Genomic DNA, 22,624 nt, shown 5'->3' with positions numbered 1-22,624 from the left:
GGACAGTCAAGAAACGACCTGCTGTCCAAACTGTGCAACTGCAAACCAACATTCTGAAGAGTTGAGCCCCATGAACCATTGGGTCGAACTGGGGGGCCAGGTATTTTTACTCAAGCAGGGCTATCAGGGCTTGTTCGCCCACTGCCCCATGATGCCTCGGACATTCAGCAAGTGCTGGAGCCATGACGAATATAGAAACCTGAAGGCAAGCCCGAGGCTTGACTCAGAGTTGCGGCAGGTGCTATATAGCACAGCTAAGGAATCTCAGTTTTACTAGATCTTTACCTCTGGAGAATGGTACTCGAGGTATTTTGCACCACAGTTCTTATCCTGCCAGTCGCTCCAGTATATTGGATCAGAGGTCCTCCACCATTGGGGGGTAATCTGGGGATGGCTGTCCACTCTCTGTGATGACACTCCAAATTCGGGAGTCTGAAGACCGCCTAAAGAGGGCTTCAATCATTTGCCTGAAATATTATCTGTGACAAATGATCAAACAGAAGAAATCACAACAGAAACAATACTTTAACACCTCATCCGCCAACTAAGAGGCACATGAAATTCGGTGGGGATCAGTCTTCCACCAAAACATTTGTCAAGGATCATGTTGAAACTAGCAAACATCATCTCATTGAATCAGGCTTTAAGAACCTTGAGAAAAATAAAAGCTTGGTAAATCGGCAATTCCTCTGTACGAACCTACGACTATGCCAATTTACAACCATTAACATGGGATCAGAAGCAGAAACTGTTAAGAATAGATTTTGGCTGAGCCCTCTGAAAGCCTATTAGTATGGGAGGCTGAGTGGTAATTCTAATAGCAGCTGCAGAGTATGTGGCTTATCCTCAGAATGATTGTGCCAGTGAGTATTTGCAAGAAACAAATACTTCTCCGAAAATATTGTCGGTCTCTCATCTTCAAATTGATTTTCCTGTATCCTGGCGGTTTCTGTATTTAAATATTCTCTAATGTACTTTGACATTTTTGTAGAAATTATTATGAATATCTTATTCCACCCTAGAACTCACTTACTGAGTCAATCCTTTCTTTTTTGACTGTGTTTTTGATATGCCGATTTGCATCTTGTCTTGGAACACATTGCTTAATAAAAACTGTGGTTTAAAACCGTCCCTGATCCACCCACCCTTGGGTGTGCTATTGAGGTGTCTTTTGGGGTGTAAGATTTTAGAAGTACACCACATCCACACTATCTGTAATTATCAACTATCTATCCATGTATCTGTCAAATTATATGTTGGAGCCATAACCACAGCTGTAAACATTAGTCGCTGCTATCTAATTTACCAGGCATTTACCCAGTTAAGTGTGCAGCAGTAGTAAGTGTATGGTAGGCATCAATATCTATGATTCAAAGAAAAAGAACAACTGTATTGGCCCCACAGGAATAATGTCCAATCATCATAATGGCGGCAGCATCTCAAAAGATCTTTCTTTCAGTTGTACAAAGGCTGGGTCAAATGTCTCAAACTATAAAAGTAAACTAAATTAATGCACACTTAAGATTCCGCTGGTTAGTTAAGCAATGCAACTGAATGAATGGTTGTAGACGTCGGATTGATTAAATAATAAAAAAAGGTTTCACACATTAATAATAACCTATTGTCAATCAAAGGCTTTCATTAATACTTACAGTGTCTTCCAATCTTATGGAAACCTATCTAATATGTGTGCCCGAAAAAGAACATAAAATTGCATGCATGTAGTCAGCAGTTCTATTCAAGTATAGGAATAGGTCGAATGCGTATTTAAAATAACATGTTGATGCTTACCTAGCAATAAAAAAACAAAGTAAATAGATCTGGTCAGGTCCAGCAAACAGCATTACCACGCTAAGAGTCAACTTCAGTAAAAACAACCACCGGATAACGGCATAAACACCGTGTTTTTGACACAAAGACAGGAAGTAGAGATTGTTCAGGTGCGGGGCAATGTAGGCGACACCTGTGAACACAAAAGTCCATAGATATGCATTAAAACTTGTAATCTGACTTTTGTATTAGTAGCATGCAAGCCACACTTTGCTTCCTTGTTTAAATTGGTTGTTCCCTCCCAGACAGAAAAACATTCTTTGACTACATCATGTACAACAATGTTTAAAATTACAAAGATCTTGTTTGAACACGAAGGCAAACCTAAACAAGAAACCGACATGTGCCGGTTCACAAGGCATTTTGGAATATGTAAAGTAGGACCCCTGTAGTGTTCTTTTACTTACTCGTAAATGCCTTTGTGAGTAACCCCAAAATATGCTCAATGGGAAAATTCAAATACAGTTGTAACAATAGAAAGGGCCGTGCCCACAGCACCTTTAATAATAGAAGTTGGAAATGTTGTAAGAGGCATGTAAGAGTACATAAAAGAAAATCACACAAACAACAGCTAAGGGAATACCATGCACACCAATGGCGGTTCTACTGGGGTATACTAATATTAATAGTAATACTATTATAATACTATAATAGTATAATACTAATAGTACACTGGAGGTAGTGAGGCGACATGTTGCCATAGCCTGCATGCTTGCCAATGAGACAGTAGCAAAGCACAGGGGCAGGAGTAGGGTACCACAGATAAAGGACTGAATTAAAAATATGATAGTTTGCAATGGGAACTCTTAAATCTATTCCTGTACGCCCCGCATAGATGGCGTTCAAGGAATATATGGGCACCCTCTGACCATACTTGAGGATAGGGAGGATACAACAGGTGCGAATGGGGGAAATGCAGAAAATAAAGACTTGGGAGATTCATAGATTTTGGAGGTAAGACTGAATGATAAAATATTAGGATTATTGGGTCCATTTGACAGGTGAAGTAGGCAATCTCTGACCCCGAGTTAGGCTAGTTACCCAAGCTATTTGGCTAGTAAATAATGTTATCAGTTTTGGGTAGGAAATAGCGGTGAAAGGACTACTTTCTAGGAAACAATTACACGATCTGTATGGCCTTGCTGTATTTGCCAGTGATAAGAGACTGTGTGTGATTGATGAGTTTTCTGGAACCTCCGTACCGCAAGTAGCGATGTAAAGATATGCATATCAAGTATTGCACATTTTTGTGAAAACATTTCTTTATTGACATTTGTTATTTGCAGACAGGATTCAATATGGCAATCAGCAGAATGCTACGTACAGTGATTCCAGAATAAAAGAAAGGCCAACCAACGTCCATACCACAGGATGTTGCAACAACAGGGACCAGGGTCAGGAGAAAAGATTCCAATAATGGCACAGTCAATTGGTCAAACTACCCAATGAATTGCACTGTTTAATTTACTGTTGTAATTAATAAAATAAAAATTAAATTAAATTTAAAAAAAGGAGTACTTACTCCCCGAGTACTACTTCCCATACTCATAAAAGCTTTTGTAATGTGATCCCACAGTGTCCAACTCTCGAGGAGTTTTAACTTAATTTAGTCCAACAAAGGCCAACATCCTAATTCAAAACAATGTTACACAATCATCACAAATAACACAAAGCCAGACTTACAGCTGTTCCCTATGCTCCTTTATGACACATATTTACGTCAATAGGGCTGTCAATGGGTTTAGAACATTTACACTAGTAAAAGGATCAGTTAGTTTACAGTTATGTTTATTAAGATGGACATTAACCTGCATTCAGTATGAATGCATTCCGACTAAACTAAAAAGCTTTCTTTCTACTGATTTTATATCCACTATTTAAAGTTACAGCCAGTTCTATTTTTGACAGTAGCAAAACATCCCTGTCATCACACTTGTTTCCTGAGCTCTAACTTCTATTCTGCATCTCTGATGGGAGTTGGTTCACACTAACAGTGAGTGTCTTTCCCCTTTTGACATCCATCTACAGTTCCTTAATTTATCATATAGCATTAACTTCAAACTCTGCTGCAGCATATTCCAAGCAATGTGAACAAACTCAATTGTTCTATTTACCCGGGAAACTCAAGGTGGCAGTCACTGGATTTGGGGTTAGCAGGATAAAGAATATAAGATGGTTTGGCATGCTACAGTTTTGCGGCACTAACTTCTCGAATCAAGCAGTGTCATCTGATGCTGAATGGTTGTGGAACTCTTTGGTTATCCACGTTTTTACATTTGCCTGTCTCCAGCACTTTCAATACAATCCTTGGCAATGTCAACAGATATGGCTTTAAAGAAATGTCGCATGGTAATGTGAAACATGACATGTAAACAGAATGGGAAATAATGTATATTTGTGTGGAAGCAAAGACCTGAAGAATAATATTGGTGTAGGTTAAAAGATTTGATGACAGCTACACTGTCAAGCCAGACCTAAAAATCCATGTAGGTTAATGAATCCTCTCCTCCCATATGTGGTGCTGACGGAAAAAACAACATAAAGTATCTAGTTATGTAAGACACTTTAATAGCATTCAAATGGCATATGTGTGCCCTTGTTAGTTCAAGCTTATGCAGCTGGATAAACAAAATTATCACAGCTGGTGGAGGACAAGCACCTTTTTGTGGAAGCAAACAACCTCTGTCCAAATATGTGCTCATGGCTCCCAACATTTGGGTAGAGCCAAAGCCTTTCTATAGTGATGATCACATCATTGTCTGGTGACAGCAGTGCTGCCCAGCCAGACAATAAAAACTTCAACAGACACTGGCTTCTTTTTATACAAGTCTTGTGTTGGTCTCCTCACAACTACAATATTCACCACTTTGCTCCTGCTATTTTATGTAACGTTTCTTACCCACTTTTTTCATTCTAGTATCATACCTGCTTCTTTATCATGGTTCTCCGATGTTCTTACTTTATTTTCATTGCATTGTTTAATTATTCATTCTTAAAAGACTAGGTTTGGCCCTCTGATATGAAAACTGCAGTTTACTAGGCGGAGATATTGCCTTAAAAATCCGTTTGCTAAAGTGCAAGATTTAAAACTTCTACTAGCTTTCCCAACCCATATTTGAATACAAACTGCCCATACATTTTCATGTATATGGCTATAAGAGGAGTAAGCAGTTTGAATTCTCTATCTATTACCAAAACATTACAAGGATTTAATGTAAATCAAATCAAATCAAATGTTTCAGTGGGTCTCCTGAGTAAGTAATGGAAGAACTGTGTAAGGGATCTACTATCAGCGACCTACATTTAGACAGTTCAGGCATGTGATGGGGGTGTGCGAGCACAGTGGCGGTGAATGGCGGCACTGCATTTCCAATATTTTGCACAAAGTCTAAAGTTCCTCACTTTAAGTGGTAGTTGCCTTATCCAAACCTCTCTTGCATCGTCATGCACCAATGCACTTGCACTTTGCTACAGAAGTGACAAATTACTAATTTACTTGCTCGTATCAAACCCCTTCTCGATTGCATGGATTATGACAAGAAGGTCAATTTAGGACTCTGAACGGCACTGAATGTAGTGTCCATTGTTGTGAAAGTTGTCTTCTTTGCTATTTTGCACAATGATCAAAAACCATTCCTCCTTCCGAGGCCACTTTCTTCTTTATTTCGCAGCAAAGCATTCACACTTTGTTACTGTCCCAATAATTAAGCGATTATTTAATCTGCATATATATTAGCAGTTAAGTTGGGTTTGTGGGACCTACCCAGAAACACCATCGTCGTATGATTGTATATTTTATTTTTGTGTATATGTTGTCATGGCTTACTACAGAACACAATAAGATGATGATGGGACTTCCATATTTGAGCCTTGAACTGGTTTTGAGCAAAGTCAAAGAACAACAGAGAACACAACTTTGTCACTACGAAAAATTACAGCAACTTTTAAGAAGAAAAAATAATTCAATACACAATCAAAATACAAATTCACAGTCCAGACGTAAATGTATAGGAAATACAAGTGTTAAACATTCTTTTAACGTGATTCACAATAACTAAAGAGAGTAGGTGGGATAGAATTTCTTAATAAAAATGCCAAATAACTAGAAGAACGCTGGGTTTAGCTCCTGTTTTCAATGTTCAGCTGCCAAAGAGAAACACATCTGTCCACCAGAGACAGAAGTTCCATTCTTCTATCTGAGTGCTGAAGGGTTAGTATGGCAAATTGTGGATAGTGCTAGCTGGAGTTTTACGTGGTTTCTATTAATTTAAGGACTTTTGGCATTTGGTACTGACTCTTTTGTTCTGAGGTGCCTTGAAACTAGACTTGCTTCAATGTTAAAACTTAAATAAATACAAAACGCCTGTTTTCTGGCAAAAATCTATAAGCAATGGATTGGTGAAATACCACTCATGGCACAATAGAAAATGGGAAGTATTTAAACTTCCAAGCAAAGTACTGCACCTTTCTGGATTAAAGATGACCATCTAAACATGCACAAAAGAGGGCAATCACAACTCAAGACACGTTTCACTCGTCAGAATTTAACGGAGTCGATGTTAATTCCAAACTTGAGCAAAGGATCAAGTACAAGTAAAACCAAACACCACAAGTTTCGAATATTGCATAAATCATACAAAACAGAAAAATATGACAACAATGATAACAACTGATAGTGTAAAAAAGCAAAAGTAGCACCAAGTAATAAGAGATATTGAAGACAGGCAGAACATAACGAGTGGGCAAGCCGCTGAAGACACAGATAAGGCAGCACCACTACAATGTAGTATCCCAGGGAAAACCAATGCAATACAGCAAGAAAAGGAACAATGAGGGCAGTCCAGGAAAGATCAAACAGAATACATACAGACGACATGGAAAAGGATGAGCTAATACTGGAAGAACAGTGTTGGGACGGAAATGTCCCCTGCACGGCGAATTGGAATATTCAACTGTATATGAAACTGGTAGCCTCACTTTTATTTTGGCCCAGACGTCATAGTAACCTGATGAGCATGCAGAGGCCCAGGCTTGTCCTTGACAGTACACGATCCCTGCCAATTTGTGACCAGGAGAAGAACAACAAGCAAGTCCACAGAGTAACAGTCAACTATTGTCTCTGTCCTGGGTGAAACACATAAGGTGGTGGTAGTGTAGTGTCTCCAGTGAACCTTTAGTGTGACAAGACCGTATTAATCTATGGTAGAGGTATCAGTGTGGCCTACTGATGTCCATTATGTAAACTTCTGCTGCTATGTGAAAAGCAGAACCTTATGCTGGCAATGTGGTCATCAGCGTGATATTTTAATAATTCACAATCAAGGCAGCAAACGCGTTTCGGAGAAACAGGCTCCTTGTTCACGGATCAAGTTATGGTCACCTTCCCATCGTATAAGTACACCCATATAATTAATTACATACTGACATTAAAAAAGGACCCTCCTGCAGAACCTGGGTTGGGGTAAACAATTGACCATTTTAACACAGTGTTTGGGCATTAAATCAATGTTTTAATACTTCATGTTGGGGCATAAAATGACCAAATATTATATTCATATGGTTATATTTTTCACATATTTTTGCTTACTGAACGTTCCTGTGCCAACGGGCTGCCCCTCGCCTAAAATTGCAAAGCATGCATGTAAACATTGAAATGGCCCTCATTGCGAACCCCGTGCAGCAGACTGCCCCAGATAAGAACAAACAATATTTTACATATGTTGCAACTGCAGATATCATGAGAAAATTTCTTACCTGTTGGAAATATTGCATACTAACCAATACCATTATGTTGATATTCTTGTGGTAACTTATTTTGTTTTACATACATTCTAAATATAATGTACTCACTTTCCCTAATCGAGCCCTAGTGGTCTAAATCACCCTCTATATGTTAATTCTATTGTGTAGTCACTTATTCTGTGTACATGCATTCAATAATACCATGCTCTACTCATCAATCCAGCCCAAATGGCTAGTTCACCACCTCATTATAACACTAAATGGGCTTCTCCCGCTAATAATTTAATAGAATCATTCACCATACCATATTCCAAGTCAACAGAGACAAGCTGTGCCCCATACTTAGATAGATATTTTTGACTCTTGGGAGTTTCACACCCGGGTTCCGAGAGAGTAACAGGAGATCCTAAACAGTCGCCAGTAGGTAGTTATAGTTAGTACTTAGTTTCCATAGGAAGAGCATTTGTTGTTTTACCAATAACTTTGGAGCCGCTTGACGAATCTTCACGAATGTTTCAAAACTTACACTTTAGTCGGTTTAACTGCAGTGTGAAAGGTTTCCCGGTGATCCATCCAGCGGGGGCCGAGAAAAAAGGGGGTCCCAAAACGCGTTTTCATCATGCATTTTCCCATAGGGATTTCTAACACAACAGCCCGAACTGCTGAACAGAATTACACCAAATTTGCCAGAAAGCTAGATGTTGGCCCAGAAAGTGTGCAAATCTGTTCAGTAGTTTTAGAGATATTCAAGTTTAAAAAATACAGTTATCTAGAGACATGGAACCTTGCAGTGGACTCGCAGATCCACAGGCTTCGTGCTGAAATCTGATTGGCTGCCAACACTTCAACCAGGATGTGTCAGCAGCCATCTGAAGTTCGACTTGAAGTCGAGTCGCACACAAAATGTAAAAAATAAAGAAAAGAGGGCAGGAATGCCCTGCCCCCTCTATCTGAAAGTGGGTCCCACAGTGACTCTGCTAGAGCTTAAAAAGATTTTTTTTTCTTCAAATTTGCCACAAATTCACAGGTGGATCAGTAGATCCGCCGCAAAATTAGAAAAAGAAGGCGGGCTCCCACACTTCTTTTCAAGGAAGCCTCCGGGTGGGCCAAATCCTGGGGCATTACTTCTGAACTTTAGTGCACATTGGATGGAGTTGTTGGTGATGGCCTGACCTTTAGTGACAATTTGTTGTCCCCTTTTTCAGTGTTCTTCAGGGAGGTAGTATAGCAGTTCCCCCGTTTCATCGCAATGGGCTCTGTCATAACAGGCCAGAAGGGGTTGAGAATTGATAATACGCCAATGATTAGCTGCCCGTGCAGCAACTCCTTCCCCGCAGCATCTATCCACTTACTTTCTTTTTCAGGTGGTGGAGTGTCTCCAGTAGCCTGGCTATTAGCTCTTTTACAAGCTGTTGTGGCAACTATTTAGTCAGGTGGGACTAGACCACTGATAAAAAGTGGGTCAGAAGGGGCTGCCTTGTATCTTTTGGCCACCCATGGGGTGATAACTCAGGCACCAACTGGCTCCTTAAAAATGTTGTCTGCATGCCTCAGCATGCCAAGAAGCATGGGTAAATATTGTGTATCCCTATATGTGGAAGTTAGGGTGTCAAACAAAAAATCCTGTTCCAATGAATCTTCGTGAATCTGAACAGTGTGAAATGTAGCTGCCCTGGCAATGACCTGTTGGTACGAAGTGGCATCTTTTGGAGGTGAGGGATGAGCAGGATTTAAAATTGGGACGGTAAGGGGATCAGTGGTGTATATATCCCATGGGTCAGGATCTCCTAATGGACCTTGTTACCGCCCCATCATCTGTACCTCGTGACCCTGGTGGAGGAGTAGCATCAAGTAGGTCATGTGCTGGAGACGTAGGAGGTGAAGGATGGGGTGGAGATGGTGGTGGACGAGGAGGAGGAGGCGGCTGATGTGTAGGATTGGTTGCTTTGTCCTTCATCTTCCTCTTTTGGGGATAGGGCTTTCCAGTCCTTCTTAGGACAGCTTCCTTTTTGGTGGTGCAGAAGCAAGGATCCGTCCTGTACCTTCCTGGAGCTGGATTTTCTGTTGTCCAATGTCCATTTGCTCGAGAATGGGTTCGACCGGAGACATAGAAGCCAATGAAGTCTTGGAAGGTTTCGGCTCCATAGTTTTCGGACCCACGGGTTTTGGCGTGGAACCGAGTTTTTGGGTCGGCACAGAGGTTGATGTGGTCAGTTCCCGGCTCGGTCCTGAAGGTCTCTCTTGGTCCGAAGAGCTCAATCCTGAAGGTTTGGTCTTGGTATCAGACTTTGGTGACCGGCCCAAGTCCTGGGCGACCGATGCTGCGACCTCTGTGAGTGTTTGTAAGCATGCTTGGGTGTTGGAGCCGAGTCAGGAACAACAGTACTCATGAGCTGACCTGATGTAAGGATACGCATTTCCATATCAATCTCCATGTCGGAGCTTCCATCAGGGCAGAAGACCCCTTGTTCTTCCTCCGAAGCTGGCTACTACTGGGCATGTTCCTCTGTGAAATTGTCAGAGGTAGCATTTCCGCTTCTGCGAGACAGTTCCAATCGACGCACCTTTTAATCCCAAAGGGTCTTTCTGGACCGCAAAGACTTGTGAGTCACAGTCAGCCTCCCGATGATGGTCCAGAGAAAAACGCAAGTTGCACACGAGGAGTAGTCAGTAGTCAGTGTATAGATACTTCGACTGGCAACGCAGGCAAAACCTAAGGGTGTGTGTTCCATCAGAAAGGCATCCTTGATGAAAAACGAGTGCACGCAGGAGTAGGCCAAATAGAGGCGGCACCCTGAAGTGCGGTCAGTCAAAGCTCGAACCAACGAAATTTGTGAGCAGCGCAGAAGTGAAAAGCGCAATTGAAACAATACCGTCAAAGACCTTAAAAAATAACTGAAGAGTTGTACCGTACAGAGTCGGCACGCAGAGCAGAGATACACACATCTGAACCAGACTGCGGAGAGAAAACAAACCAACTATTTAGTCAATGCTCATGTGACTCGAAAGACTTCTTTAAAGAAACACAACTGGCACAACTCCGGACGCAACAGAAGACATTTGGAGCAGGGCCGGACCGGGAACAGAAACTAGCCCTGGCAAACTGCTCGACGGCCCCCCCTGGGGGGTGCAGCCGAGCTGTTTGTTCGGGCCGGTTTTACCCGATTTTGTTACAGGGGACGATATTGCCGATCCCCGGTAACAAAAACGCTCCCCAGGGGCGTAAAACCGGCCCCCACACTGGTAGCCCACCATGGTAACGCCCGGTGCCCGCTACAGCCAGTCCGGCCCGAGTTGGAGTATGCAGAGCATGTGCATCTACAGCCACACATGCCATCAAGCATTATCATTTTGTATTGTTTAACAACAGACATGCATGTTGCATGTCTTCATTGGAATTTGTATTATTTAACTAGAACTCATGATGCAGACTATAAACTCTCAATGCACTTTTCATGTCTGAATTTGTAAATCATGTATATAGGCTTCATGTTTATCTTTATTTTTGTTCATATATATTCAACAATTTATTATCCTTGAACATTCAGCATGCGCATATTTTAACATTTCAATATCGATGCTGTTGTTATTAGCTAAACAGCTCCATTTATTTGGTTGTTCGTTGTTTATGCAGTTCATAGTACAGAAACCTTAAATTAATTTAACACTTCATTTATTTGTCCAAGGAACTCAAGAGTGGAATACAATTTGTTGACTCTGCTGACATTAGTCACACTCTGAACTACTCCCAATAAATGTATAACAACAGCTTGATTAGGTCTGATCTCACCCCTAGTATAAAATCATGGCCCCTTCTGGATATTTCCACTTTTTCTACCATCCTACAGTCAATTAAATCTGGCTTGCCACTGGATCCCTTATCACCTTCTACGCTCTACCTTTTGGATCAGGATACCGGTGGTGATGAATCTTCTTAACTCCTCTTCACGTGAGGGCTATGTCCTCAGAGCTGGCCGCATGCTATGGTGCTTTCGCTCTTTAAAAACCCTCCCCCAGATGCATCAAGCATCCATTCTGCGAATTCCAATTTGCGAAAAATACCGAATCGCAAATTGGAATTCGCAGAATGGGATGCATCAAAAAATGCGCCCAAAACATTAGATTCGCAATCGGCCGCGGCCGCAATCGCCGATTGCAATTTTACAAAAATCACAAAAAAATTCGCAGAATAGTCAGTTTTCCCAACCCGAAATTGCGATTTCGCAATTAGCGATCTCGCAAATTGCGAAATTGCATAAACGGGAAATCGCATTTTGAGCACAATGACGACATCACAACCAGGAAGTAGGCAGTTCCCTTACTCATTTGGAACATAGAGCTGGAGAGAGGAGGCACAGCACTGAGCTCTAGGAGGCACAGCACTGAGCTCTAGGAGACACACCCTGCAGCCCCACAACAGAACATACATTTAACCCACAATGTCCCAGGATGCAACAGGATCCAGTGAAACTGTCAGGAAAAGAAAACAGGAGCTGGAGTACCTGATTGAGGGAGTCAGCAGGGACCATGACAAGCTTTTTGGGAAGCTATCCAGGAAGGTGCCCGAGGCTGACAAAAGGCGCATTTGGCTGCGCATCAGGCCGAAGGTAAACACCGTAGGAGTGACCCAGCGGTCAATCGATGACCTAAAGAAGAGGTGGTATGACCTCAGAGGCCGTGCCAAGGAGCGCATAGCAGAGAGGCTGGGGGAGAGACTGGCCACGGGAGGAGGAGACCCCACAGTTGCCGCCAACACACCACTCGAGGACTTGGTTGAGGACACCATCAACCCTGCAGCCTGCGTGGGGGTCACTCAGTTGGACACCTCCCGACCCACACAACAATCACAGGGTAAGAGCCATGCAACTGCGACTCCGTCCCCTAACAATGCCCATGCCCCCAGAGCTAGCCATTTGATAACCCCAGTAATGCAGTCCCTGTACATCAGAAACACCCTATTGCATTGTGGGACCTGTAGTGTGACAATGTTCCTTGATAGCCACACACAGCCAGAACTGTCAAGTGTAACATATCCCTAAAGCCAGTCAGGGAATGCAAGCCTGCATGCATGTTGCAACACCCCTTGTGCAAGATTCATATCATTAACCATGCACCCATTTACATCACAGGTGCTGCAGATGCAGAGACCTCAGATAGCGAGGCACTCCAAATCGAGGAGACTCCAGAGGAGACGGAGGGAGAGAGCCATCCAGCCCCACAACCTGGACCGTCACATACACCTGCACCTGTACCACCACCTTCCCAAACGGACAGCCACAGGAGGAGTGCAACCACCCCAGGCGTCACGCATGGCAGTGGAACAGGCCCACCACCACCCAGGAGGCAGACATGCCGCACAGCCACTGTGCGGTCGCAGGCAAGCGGCCGGTTGAGGCAGCAGCGCAACGTGGCCACACGAGCAGACAGGGAGCAACAGGCCCAAGTTCTAGGGCTAGGAATCGAAGCCCGGATGCTAGCTGTGCACCGCAAGCAGGCACAGCACATGGCAGCCATGCAGCTGCAGCTGTACAAGACTGCACGCAATGTAAATCAGCTTACCGAAAGTGTGCAGGAGTTAACGGCTGCAGTGAAGGAGAACAGCCAACTGATGGTGGCGCAGCAGTCCATCACCCGCCGACGCCACCGCCAGCTGCTGACCCGGCTATCGGCATATACCCGGTCGAACCATCTGATAGGGAACGCAACATCCCAACAGTCGCGCCGTTCACTGGCAATGCAAATACAAATGGAGCAATGCTGCCAAGATGTAGCAAGGGCCCTGGAGCAGGTCACCACCACAGTTCAAAACCAACAGGTGTGTGGCCATGGCCATGCAAAGGGGGGGGGGGGTTATGAAGCCAGTGAGGGCACATCGAGCCTGAGCAGCCTGTCTGTGCCGCTGGTACCAGAAAGGCGCCGCAGTACCAGGCCCAGTGCAGCATCACGGGTCGGAGACTACCAACGTGGAGTTGGAGAGGCGACAGGGTGCGTCCGGCAGGAGGCGCCAGTGAATGACTGAACATTACCAGCAGTGCCATGCTGATGTACCAAGCACGCCTGCTCTGCATACAAGAGGCTGTATAACGCAATACAGTAGTTATGCTGTTTGAAAAATCAAAAAAGTTATAGATTTTGTTCAACATAAGAATAAGAATTTATTTTGAACAGTAATCTTCCTCATGTCATTATTTCATGTGGCATGCATGAGTGCAGTGTTGTGTGAAGGGGATGGGTGCACTAGAATTAGTTCAGTGTGATGTTGTTGCGGCGCCTGTGTCCTTCTGCAGGATTCTCCCCGCGTGCATGATGCACATGTGCAGGTGGCCGGTTGTCTCCCTTCGAATCACTACCAGAGATCTCCACAGGTATCCTCTGCTTGGTGGCAATATTGTGGAGTATGGCACACACGGCTACGATGCGACAGCAGACCTCAGGCTGGTATTTGAGGGCCCCACCAGTCTTGTGTAGGATGCGGAATCGGCTCTTTAACATCCCAAATGTCCGCTAAATTACATTTCTTGTGTGAATGTGCGCAGCATTGTAACGCCGTTCCTGTGGTGTAGCAGGGTTGAGGTATGGGGTGAGGAGGTACTCACGGAGGTCGTAGGCGCTGTCACCTGAAGGATATGAGCAGAGGGTCAGTGCCTGTTATGCGCAGCTACATGGTTTTGACATACTGTATTGGGCATGTGTACTTACCTAGGAGATGTCCTTTGCCAAAGTCACCCCTGGCCAAGCGGGTGTGTATGCCGCTGTGCCTGAATATGAAAGAATCATGCGTGCTCCCCGGGTATTGGGCCACAATGTTGGTGATGATGGTCTTCGCATTGCAGACCATCTGGATGTTGAGTGAGTGGTATGACTTGCCGTTCCGGTACATGTATTCTGTCTCAGCGGGTGGACAGATGTGGATGTTGGTACAGTCAATGCAGCCAATTACATGGGGGAATTGGGCGGTGTTATAGAAGTCCAGTTTTGTTTGGGTTAAGTCCTGTTGGGTTGTTGGGAAGGTTATGTAGTGGTGTATCCGGCTCAGCATGGCGTCCAGGAAACTCCGTAGGCAGCGTGACAGTGTGCTCTGGGACATCCCCCCTGCATATGCAACTATCCCCTGGAAGCTTCCGGAGGCCAGGAGGTGCAGGCAGCACAGGACCTGGACATGGGTGGGCACGGCATTGGTCCTCCTTGTTGGGTGCTGCATCAGGGGGTCAAGGTCTCTGATGAGCTTAGTTATCATTGCCCCATTCAGCCTGTATTTGGAGTAGATCTCCTCTTCAGTCTGGCCCAGGAGTGTGACCCGCAGCCGGAAGATGCGCACCTGGATCCTGCGTCGGTTCGGGGCTGCAGCCTGGAGCCTCAGCCGCCTTGCCACGATGTAGAGACCGGGCATTGTGAATGTCCTCATGCGCCTACTGTGTCTCCTTAAGTGTGTTTGATTTACCCTGCACCTGTTTCTTGTTTGAGTTTTTTTTACCCCCCACAATTGTACTTCATGGTTACCACCTGGTTGGACTTCTCCTTAAATTGCGACTCGCAATTTGCGATTTTGGTGTTTTTTGCAATTTGCGATTTTTGATGCATTGCATTTGCGATTTATTCGCGAATTCGCAAAATAATTTGCAGAAAATGTGGCTATTAGCCGTTACAGATTCGCAAGGGGGGTTCCACCTTGATTCTGTGAATTTATGTTTGCGAATTCGCAATTTGATGGTTTTTGGGTTCATGAATTGCGGGAGATGAAATTGCGATCACAATTGCAGTTTCGCAGCTATTGCGATCGCAATTTCGGTTGATGAATCTATGCAATAATCTTGATTCGACTAATTGGTCGAATTTTCAAACAATTTCTTTGTTGCATAGTTTATCCATAATTTTGGAGAAACATGTGAAGGCACGGCTTACAACTTATGTGGAGGCCCACAACCTTTTACATCCTTCACAGTCGGGTTTCAGGCTGGGCACAGTCATGAATCCATCCTTCTAGGAGTCACGGATCAGCTTGGATGACTCCTGGATGGGGGCGGACTGCAGCTCTTATTTTTTTAGATCTTAGCGTAGCCTTTGATACTGTGTTCCGCTCAATCTTACTCGCAAGATTGGCATCGCTGAGTCTCAGAGGAACAGCCTTAGCCTGGTTAACATCATTCCTAAAGGACCGGTTGTTTCAAGTTTTTTCAGGCATAGTCAGATCTGAGACGTAGGCTTTAACTTCTGGAGTCCCTCAGGGTTCAGTGTTATACCAAATGTTATCTATGTCCGTCCATTGGCAGACATAGTGGGGAGTTGTGGTGTGACTATTCTCTTACACAGATAACACCCAAATAACTTTCTCTTTGTCATCTGCACAGGATCATGGACAGTCCGATCTTAACCTGGGCTTGAGTCGAACAACAATTCTCTCAAGCTCAATGGTGATATGACAGAGGTCATGATTCTAAGTAAGAATCCCCAACTCTGGGGCCTCAACATTAGCCAGAGTCCCTAGGGTCTCTTCCTGAACTGTCTCCCAAGGTTAAGAATTTGGGTTTTGTTTTCGACGAGGATCTCTCAATGAAACCTCAGGTAGTAAAGGTGATCCCCACTTGTTTCACTGTGCTCAAGTGGGTAAAAAGAGCTGGGTGATTCCCCAATCAGCCCAAAAGATAATGATCCAGCTCTAGTATTATCTAGGCTGGACTATGGTAACATCTTATACCTGGGAATAGATCTGGCATCCCTTCGCCATCTACAGATCTAGAACTCAATGGCTAGAATGTTGTTTCGGCTCCCAAATCACACTGTAGTTTCAAATCTTCTCCAAGATCTTCATTGGCTTACAGTTACTAAGCGTATTCAATTAAAGCCTCTGTGCTACATGTTCAAGGCCAGAGTCAGAGTTGGTCCATGCTACATTCAGGATCTGGTGGTGCTCTATCAGCCCCCTGTACACTGTGATCTTTGAACCAGGCCTTATGCACTGAACCTAGGTTTAACTTTGCCTATATGGGTGGGCACTCTTTTGAAGTCTTGGGTCCGAAACAATGGAAATTCCTTCCAGAGCCTTTAAGAAATTGCAGTTCTTTACTCACTTTTCATAAAGGGCTGAAAGACTTGGCTTTTTAAAACTGTTATTGTGGATTTTATTTTTCCTCTGCTCATCGCTGGGAAAGCCTTTTAGGGTAGCTGGGCGTTTTAAAATATTATATAATAATAATAATAATAATAATAATAATAATAACAACAACAACAACACTCGGACTCTGAGAAAGTGAGAAAGGCTTTAGTCGAAACACGTTGGGTGGGTTGCCATCTATGGATTAAATCACCTTTTTGCAGATATCACAAAATTCTGTGGTTTTCCTTCAGTATTTGTGAAGAACTGCATCTGATATATCGATCTATCTATATATATAGCTGAGCTGACTATAACTCGCATATTACATCACTTATGACATGGATATACATATACTGAACATATTTACACCAAATTTGGCAGAAAGCTAGATCTTGGTTGAAAAATAGTGTTTTTTGTAGTTTAGTGTAAATCTGTTCTGTAGTTTTGGTGTTACTGAAGTAAAAATATGTATGTATATCTAGAGAGACAGATCCGCGGATCCATATATCTAAAGCAATGCAGTGATTCACTGGTCGTAACCTTTTGTGCATCAGGACTCTGTTTCCTTGGGGGCGGGGGGGAGTGATACAATTTAAAAGTGATAGAAGAGGTCAGGGCAGAGGTACCATGACTCCATGGGACTGATGGAGGGATCTGTGAGAGATCTCCTCATGGGCAAGAAATTGTCCAAAAACGTTTATTTTGTGCACAAGGATCTGTGGATCCATTGCGGCATTCAGGGCAACCCTGTGTGATCCGCCACGGATCCGTGGATCAAGACCGCAAATAAAAAAACATGTACACCCATAGACCCTCATACCTACACACACCCACAGAGCCCACTCACCACCCACCTACTTACACAGCCAATCTCTCGCCATTACAGCCACACACACTCATAAAACCACTTGCACACCCACTCACACAGTCACTCACACACCTACAAAACCACTCACACAGGCATGCAAACACCCATACAGCTACTCACCCACCCACTCACACGCCCACACAACCAGTCACACACCCACTCACAGACCCACAAAACCACTCACATCCACACAGCTAACAAGCAGCCAACGCGTCAGGGATTCGATAAATGTAATTGATAGGGGATGTGTCGATTTTTGAATAAATGTTCTGTTGAACTCTCTTCTGGTGGAGTGGCGTCCTTAAAGTTCTGGGGCAACTTGGATGGATGTTTAAACACGGCGGCTCTGGCCGTGGAGGATTGCACCGCCTGGCTGAATGTTTTCCAGGACTGGTTAGCTGGGAGCCAGTGGAGTTGTCAGAGGTGTTGAGTGATGTGGCTGCGGCGGGGGATGCTGAGGACCAGTCCGGTTGCGGCATTTTGGTTGTTCTGTAGTTTCCTGAGCTGTTTCTGGGAGATGTCGGCATAGAGTGCGTTGCTGTACCCGGGTCTGCTGGTGATGAGTGCGTGGGTGACCGTCTTTCTGTATCCTGTGAGGATCTATCTGAATGTCCTTCGGAGCAGGCAGAGCGTGTGGAAACAGGAGGAGTATAAGGCATTGATCTGATGGTTCACTGTGAGTGAGGAGTCCAGTATGAACCCAAGGTTGCGTGCGTGTTTTGTGGGGGTGGGAGGGGTTCCCAGAGTGGTAAGTCACCAGGAGTCGTCCCAGGATGTGGGAGCGGGTCCCAGGATGAGTACTTCTGTCTTGCCCGAGTTGAGCTTGAGGCAACTATCTCTTTTATCCAGGTGGCCACAGCCTTAATCCTGCTGTGGAAGTTGGCTCTGGTGGCTGCTGCGGGTTCATTGGTGAGGGAGGATCAGCTGGGTATAGCCGGCATAGGAGATGATGTTGAGTTCATGGTTTCTGGTGATGGCTGAGAGGGGGCCATGCTGATGTTGAAGAGGGTGGGGCTCAGGGAGGATTCCGGGGGGACTTCGCAGCTGATCTCTGTAGGCTCAGGGAGGAATGAAGGTAGTCTGGCTCGCTGTGTTCGACCTGTAAGGAAGGAGTGTGTCCAGTCCAGGGCCTTGTTGCGGATGCTGTCGTCGTGGAGTCTTGTGATTAGGGTGCGGTGGGAGATGGTATCGAAGGTGGGCGAGAGGTCCAGTAGTAGGAGGGCTGAGGTTTCGCCGTGGTCCAGGAGGGAGCAAATGTCATTTGTGGTGGCGAGGAGTGCAGTCTCAAAGCTGTGTTTGCTTCGGAAGCTGGATTTAGAGATGTCCTGGACATGGTTCTCTTCGATGAACTCTGAGAACTGGACTTTGATGGCCTTCTCGATGACCTTAGATGGGAAGGGGAGGAGAGAGATGGGTCTGAAGCTCTTGAGGTCTGTCGGGTCGGCGGATGGCTTCTTCAGCAGGGGGTTGATCTCAACGTGTTTCCAGTCGTCGGGGAAGGTGGCAGTTTCGATAGAGTAGTTGATGGTGCGGTGAAGCTCTGGGGCGATAGAGGTAGCTGCCCTACGGAAGATGTGATATGGGCAAGGGTCTGATGGTGCTCCGAAGTGGAAGCTCTTAATGGTCTTGAGTGTGTAGTCTGTGGTAAGCGGTGTCCAGTTAAACAGGACCTGTTGGGGTGCGGCGTGGTTGCATGTGGTGGTGATGGGCGTTGTGGCAAGTTCTTGGGTGTCGAAGGTGTCGCAGATTTGCCTGATCTTGTGGTGGAAGAAGCTGCCGAGTTTGTAGCAGAGGTCTTGGGAGGGTGAGATGTCTGTGGTCTCGCTGTTGGGCTTGGCGAACTCGTTGACGATGGCGAAGAGTTCTTTGCTGTTGTGTGCGTTGGCATTGTTTGTTTTGAAGGGCCGTTTTCTTTGTGGTTTTGAGGAGGAGATGGTGTGCGTTGGATTTCTGTGGTTTTGTGGTTCCTCCATCTCTTCTCGAGTCGTCTGCAGGTGCGTCTGGACTCGTGGAGGGCGAGCGTGAACCAGCTGGCTTTCTTGGAGTGTTGCCTGGTACCTTCTTGAGGGGTGTCAGAGCGTCGGTGCAGTTGGAGATCAATTGGTGAAGGTTGCTTGCTGAAGTGTTGATGAGGGAGAGAGGGAGAGGTAGTGGGAGGGGAGAAGGAGACGAGGGGGAGAGGGGTAAGGGGGGAAGAGCGAGAGAGAGAGAGAGAGAGAGAGAGAGAGAGAGAGAGAGAGAGAGAGAGAGGAGAGAGGAGAGGGAGGAGGGAGGAGAGAGAGGGAGGAGAGAGAGGGAGGAGAGAGAGGGAGGAGAGAGAGGGAGGAGAGAGAGGGAGAGAGGAGAGAGAGGAGAGAGAGGAGAGAGAGAGAGAGAGAGGAGAGAGAGAGAGAGAGAGAGACAGTCAAGCAGCAGAGCAGTAATGCTCTACCACTATACCACCAGTGATGAGGCGCAGGCAGGAGGAGCCTGAGGGTGGAGGAGGGCCTCAACGTCCTGCCCAGAGGGTCAGCACCAGTGACGGGGGCAGCAGCAGCTACCAGGCAGATCATTGCAGATAAGGTAGCAGTCCACCAGAAGGTCAGTGGACTGCACAATCACTGTGCAGTGGCCACCATTAAGTAGTGTGCAGGGGGGCTGGTCAGCTAGGAGGCAGGAAACGCGGGAAGGGTCACTGGAAGGGGTCGGGCGACGGGGGGTTGCAGAGGCAAGGGCAAAGAAGAGAGCAAAAAACAGAAAAAGGAATGAAAAGCAGAAAAAGGCATAAGAAAAGGCAAAAGAGGCAGAGAAAAGCAGAAAAAGAGAGACAGAAGGGCAGTCAAGCAGCAGAGCAGTGGCGCTCTACCACTAGACCACCAAGGATGAGGCGCAGGCAGGAGCCTCCGTGTGGAGAAGGGCCTCTAACTCATGACCAGAGGGTCAGCAGGAGCGACGGGGGCAGCAGCAGCTACCAGGTGGAGCTGTGCAGTGAAGGGAGAAGTCCACTAGAAGGTCACTATAAATTAAAAGTATGATTTGTGATTTAGCATGAGTGTTTCTCTCTTGATAAAGACTGTTTCTTAAATCATTTAATTGTATTGAATTTTAACAGTGGGATTAACATCTTTATAGATACTGTAATTTGAGGGTGACACTTTTGTATAATTGATTTAGGAGCATACATGATTTTATTCAGTCAATCAAAACATGTGTTCACTCTAAAGGTAATGAAAGACACATGTTTATTGCTAATGTTTATTTATCATGCTTACCAAGTAAAAATGATCCCGTTGACAATGAAATTTTGTCTGATAGTAAGTGTTCCAAGAAGAGGGGAAAGAAATTGTTGTTAAAGTGACAGTGAAAAACCTATGGGGAAAATAGAAAACAAATATGTCAGAAGGGTACAAGTTTAAATTGTAATTAAGTGACAAAACTAAGAAAATATATTTATATAGAAAGACAGACATAGCTTTGGTTAATAAAAGTAGGTATATGTTCACAAGTTCGGTTTTTTAAATTGAATGTTATCTATTGATTATGCCCGCCATGTCACTAAATAACATAAGAATACTTTTTATTAACCTTACAGGAAACTTCATGCAATGTTATTAACTCTTTAGGTAACTTCTTTAATTTCTTCGACATCAAATATCCATGACATAATTGCATCTAAAACACAGCAGTTCTGCAACCTGCCAAGCATGACACATGTTGTAAAATATAACTGTAACTGACGCTTACTAGGAAACCCTTAAAAGTACTATGCTTGAAAGGATTGTGATCATGTGGGAATTTGTTTCCTATGTAGATTTCATCTACCAAACTAATGGTTTTGATGGGGCATTAATAAGTATTAGCTATCTGTATCACCATTTCTACAGCAAGATATCCTTAATAATTTTACATACTTGCATTTTTGCTAGCATGTTGGATTTGTAACACATTTTTTTAACAAGAATATTGTGTGGACACTATCAGTGCAAGTGTTAGGCTGTAATCACCTTGACATTATACTAAAAACAAGCTCTTTCAACCCACATATCTTTCAACCAATTCATAACCTTGTTACTCAGTAGGTTCAATCTACCAATAACTCAATTCCCGCTAAATTCGGCCTATTTTCCATTTTGCTAATTCAAAATCTACTTCCACCAATGAGCATTCATTCTGTTTTCTGAATCAGGTTTTCAGCCTGGCTGGAGGACAGGAGGACCGGAGAGGTTATGGATTGGTTGAAAGATGTGTGGACCAGAAATGGAGCACACTGGAGACTTTGAATGAACATTGATTGGTGGAAGTGGAGTATAAAAGAGCGGTTTAGAAAATCAGTTTGAACAAGACGGTGTATGAAAGGAGGACAGTGTTGGAGACGCGCTAAAATGAATTGTGGGACGTAATTGATGAGTGCACTGGGGTTTTTTGAGGAAATGTTCATAGAGACAGAGGGCATAAATAGAGATGAATTGATATGGGGCAGTGCAAAAAAAAGGGAGTTATTTAGTGTCATGCTACTGACTTTGAAGACTATTAACAGGTAGTGAATGGTGGGTATACTAGTTGTGGACAGAATGGAGGTTATTGAGACACAGCAGGACCATGGGAAGTTGGTAATAGGTGATAATGTGGCCTCAGGGTTGTCTTGCATAGCAGACTTGGACTAGCATTACATATACTGGAGAAACTTGGTGTTTTCTCTCATATTCAAGACGTTTGCAATAAAAAAGATTGATACTAGAAGATGGATGGGCACACAACATGGAATTTAAAGTCCTATGATTATCATGATATTAGAAGGTAACACAATATTATTCATTGTAAGGTGTAGCATTGTAGTAATGTAGAGGGTCTAAAACATATACTTTGTATATGATGTAAAATCGATAAAGCAATTATAAAGGTCAAAATGGGGACACTGGATTCTAGGTTTTGGAACTAGCAACTGTATTGCTTTAAACTCATAAATGAGCATGTCTTTTTGTTTTTAGATTGGATATAGGTAGGGAGTCTGAACTAATATATTCATAGTGACTGATTTAAAATTTATGTTACGGTGAAGTGTGAATATGCAAGTGAAAAAATGATTATTGACTGTGTGTTTTCAATTTACA

General features: G+C 44.2%; 1 protein-coding gene across 2 annotated transcripts in view; it reads right to left on the bottom strand.

Moving 5' to 3' along the window:
* The window catches only part of SLC68A1 (solute carrier family 68 member 1), a 185,854-nt gene that overhangs the window by 27,733 nt on the left and 135,497 nt on the right, over positions 1 to 22,624 (bottom strand). For both annotated transcript variants that reach the window (XM_078643652.1, XM_078643653.1), the window contains 2 exons: positions 20,786 to 20,882; positions 1,792 to 1,963 (listed from right to left, as the gene is read on the bottom strand). In XM_078643652.1, the coding sequence (XP_078499778.1) occupies positions 1,792 to 1,963; positions 20,786 to 20,882 (269 nt within the window). The remainder of the gene's footprint in view (positions 1 to 1,791; positions 1,964 to 20,785; positions 20,883 to 22,624) is intronic.

Source organism: Lissotriton helveticus, chromosome 5_1 (assembly GCF_964261635.1).
Source record: "Lissotriton helveticus chromosome 5_1, aLisHel1.1, whole genome shotgun sequence".
NCBI lineage: Eukaryota > Metazoa > Chordata > Amphibia > Caudata > Salamandridae > Lissotriton > Lissotriton helveticus.
This window is presented reverse-complemented; position numbering and strand designations above follow the sequence as displayed.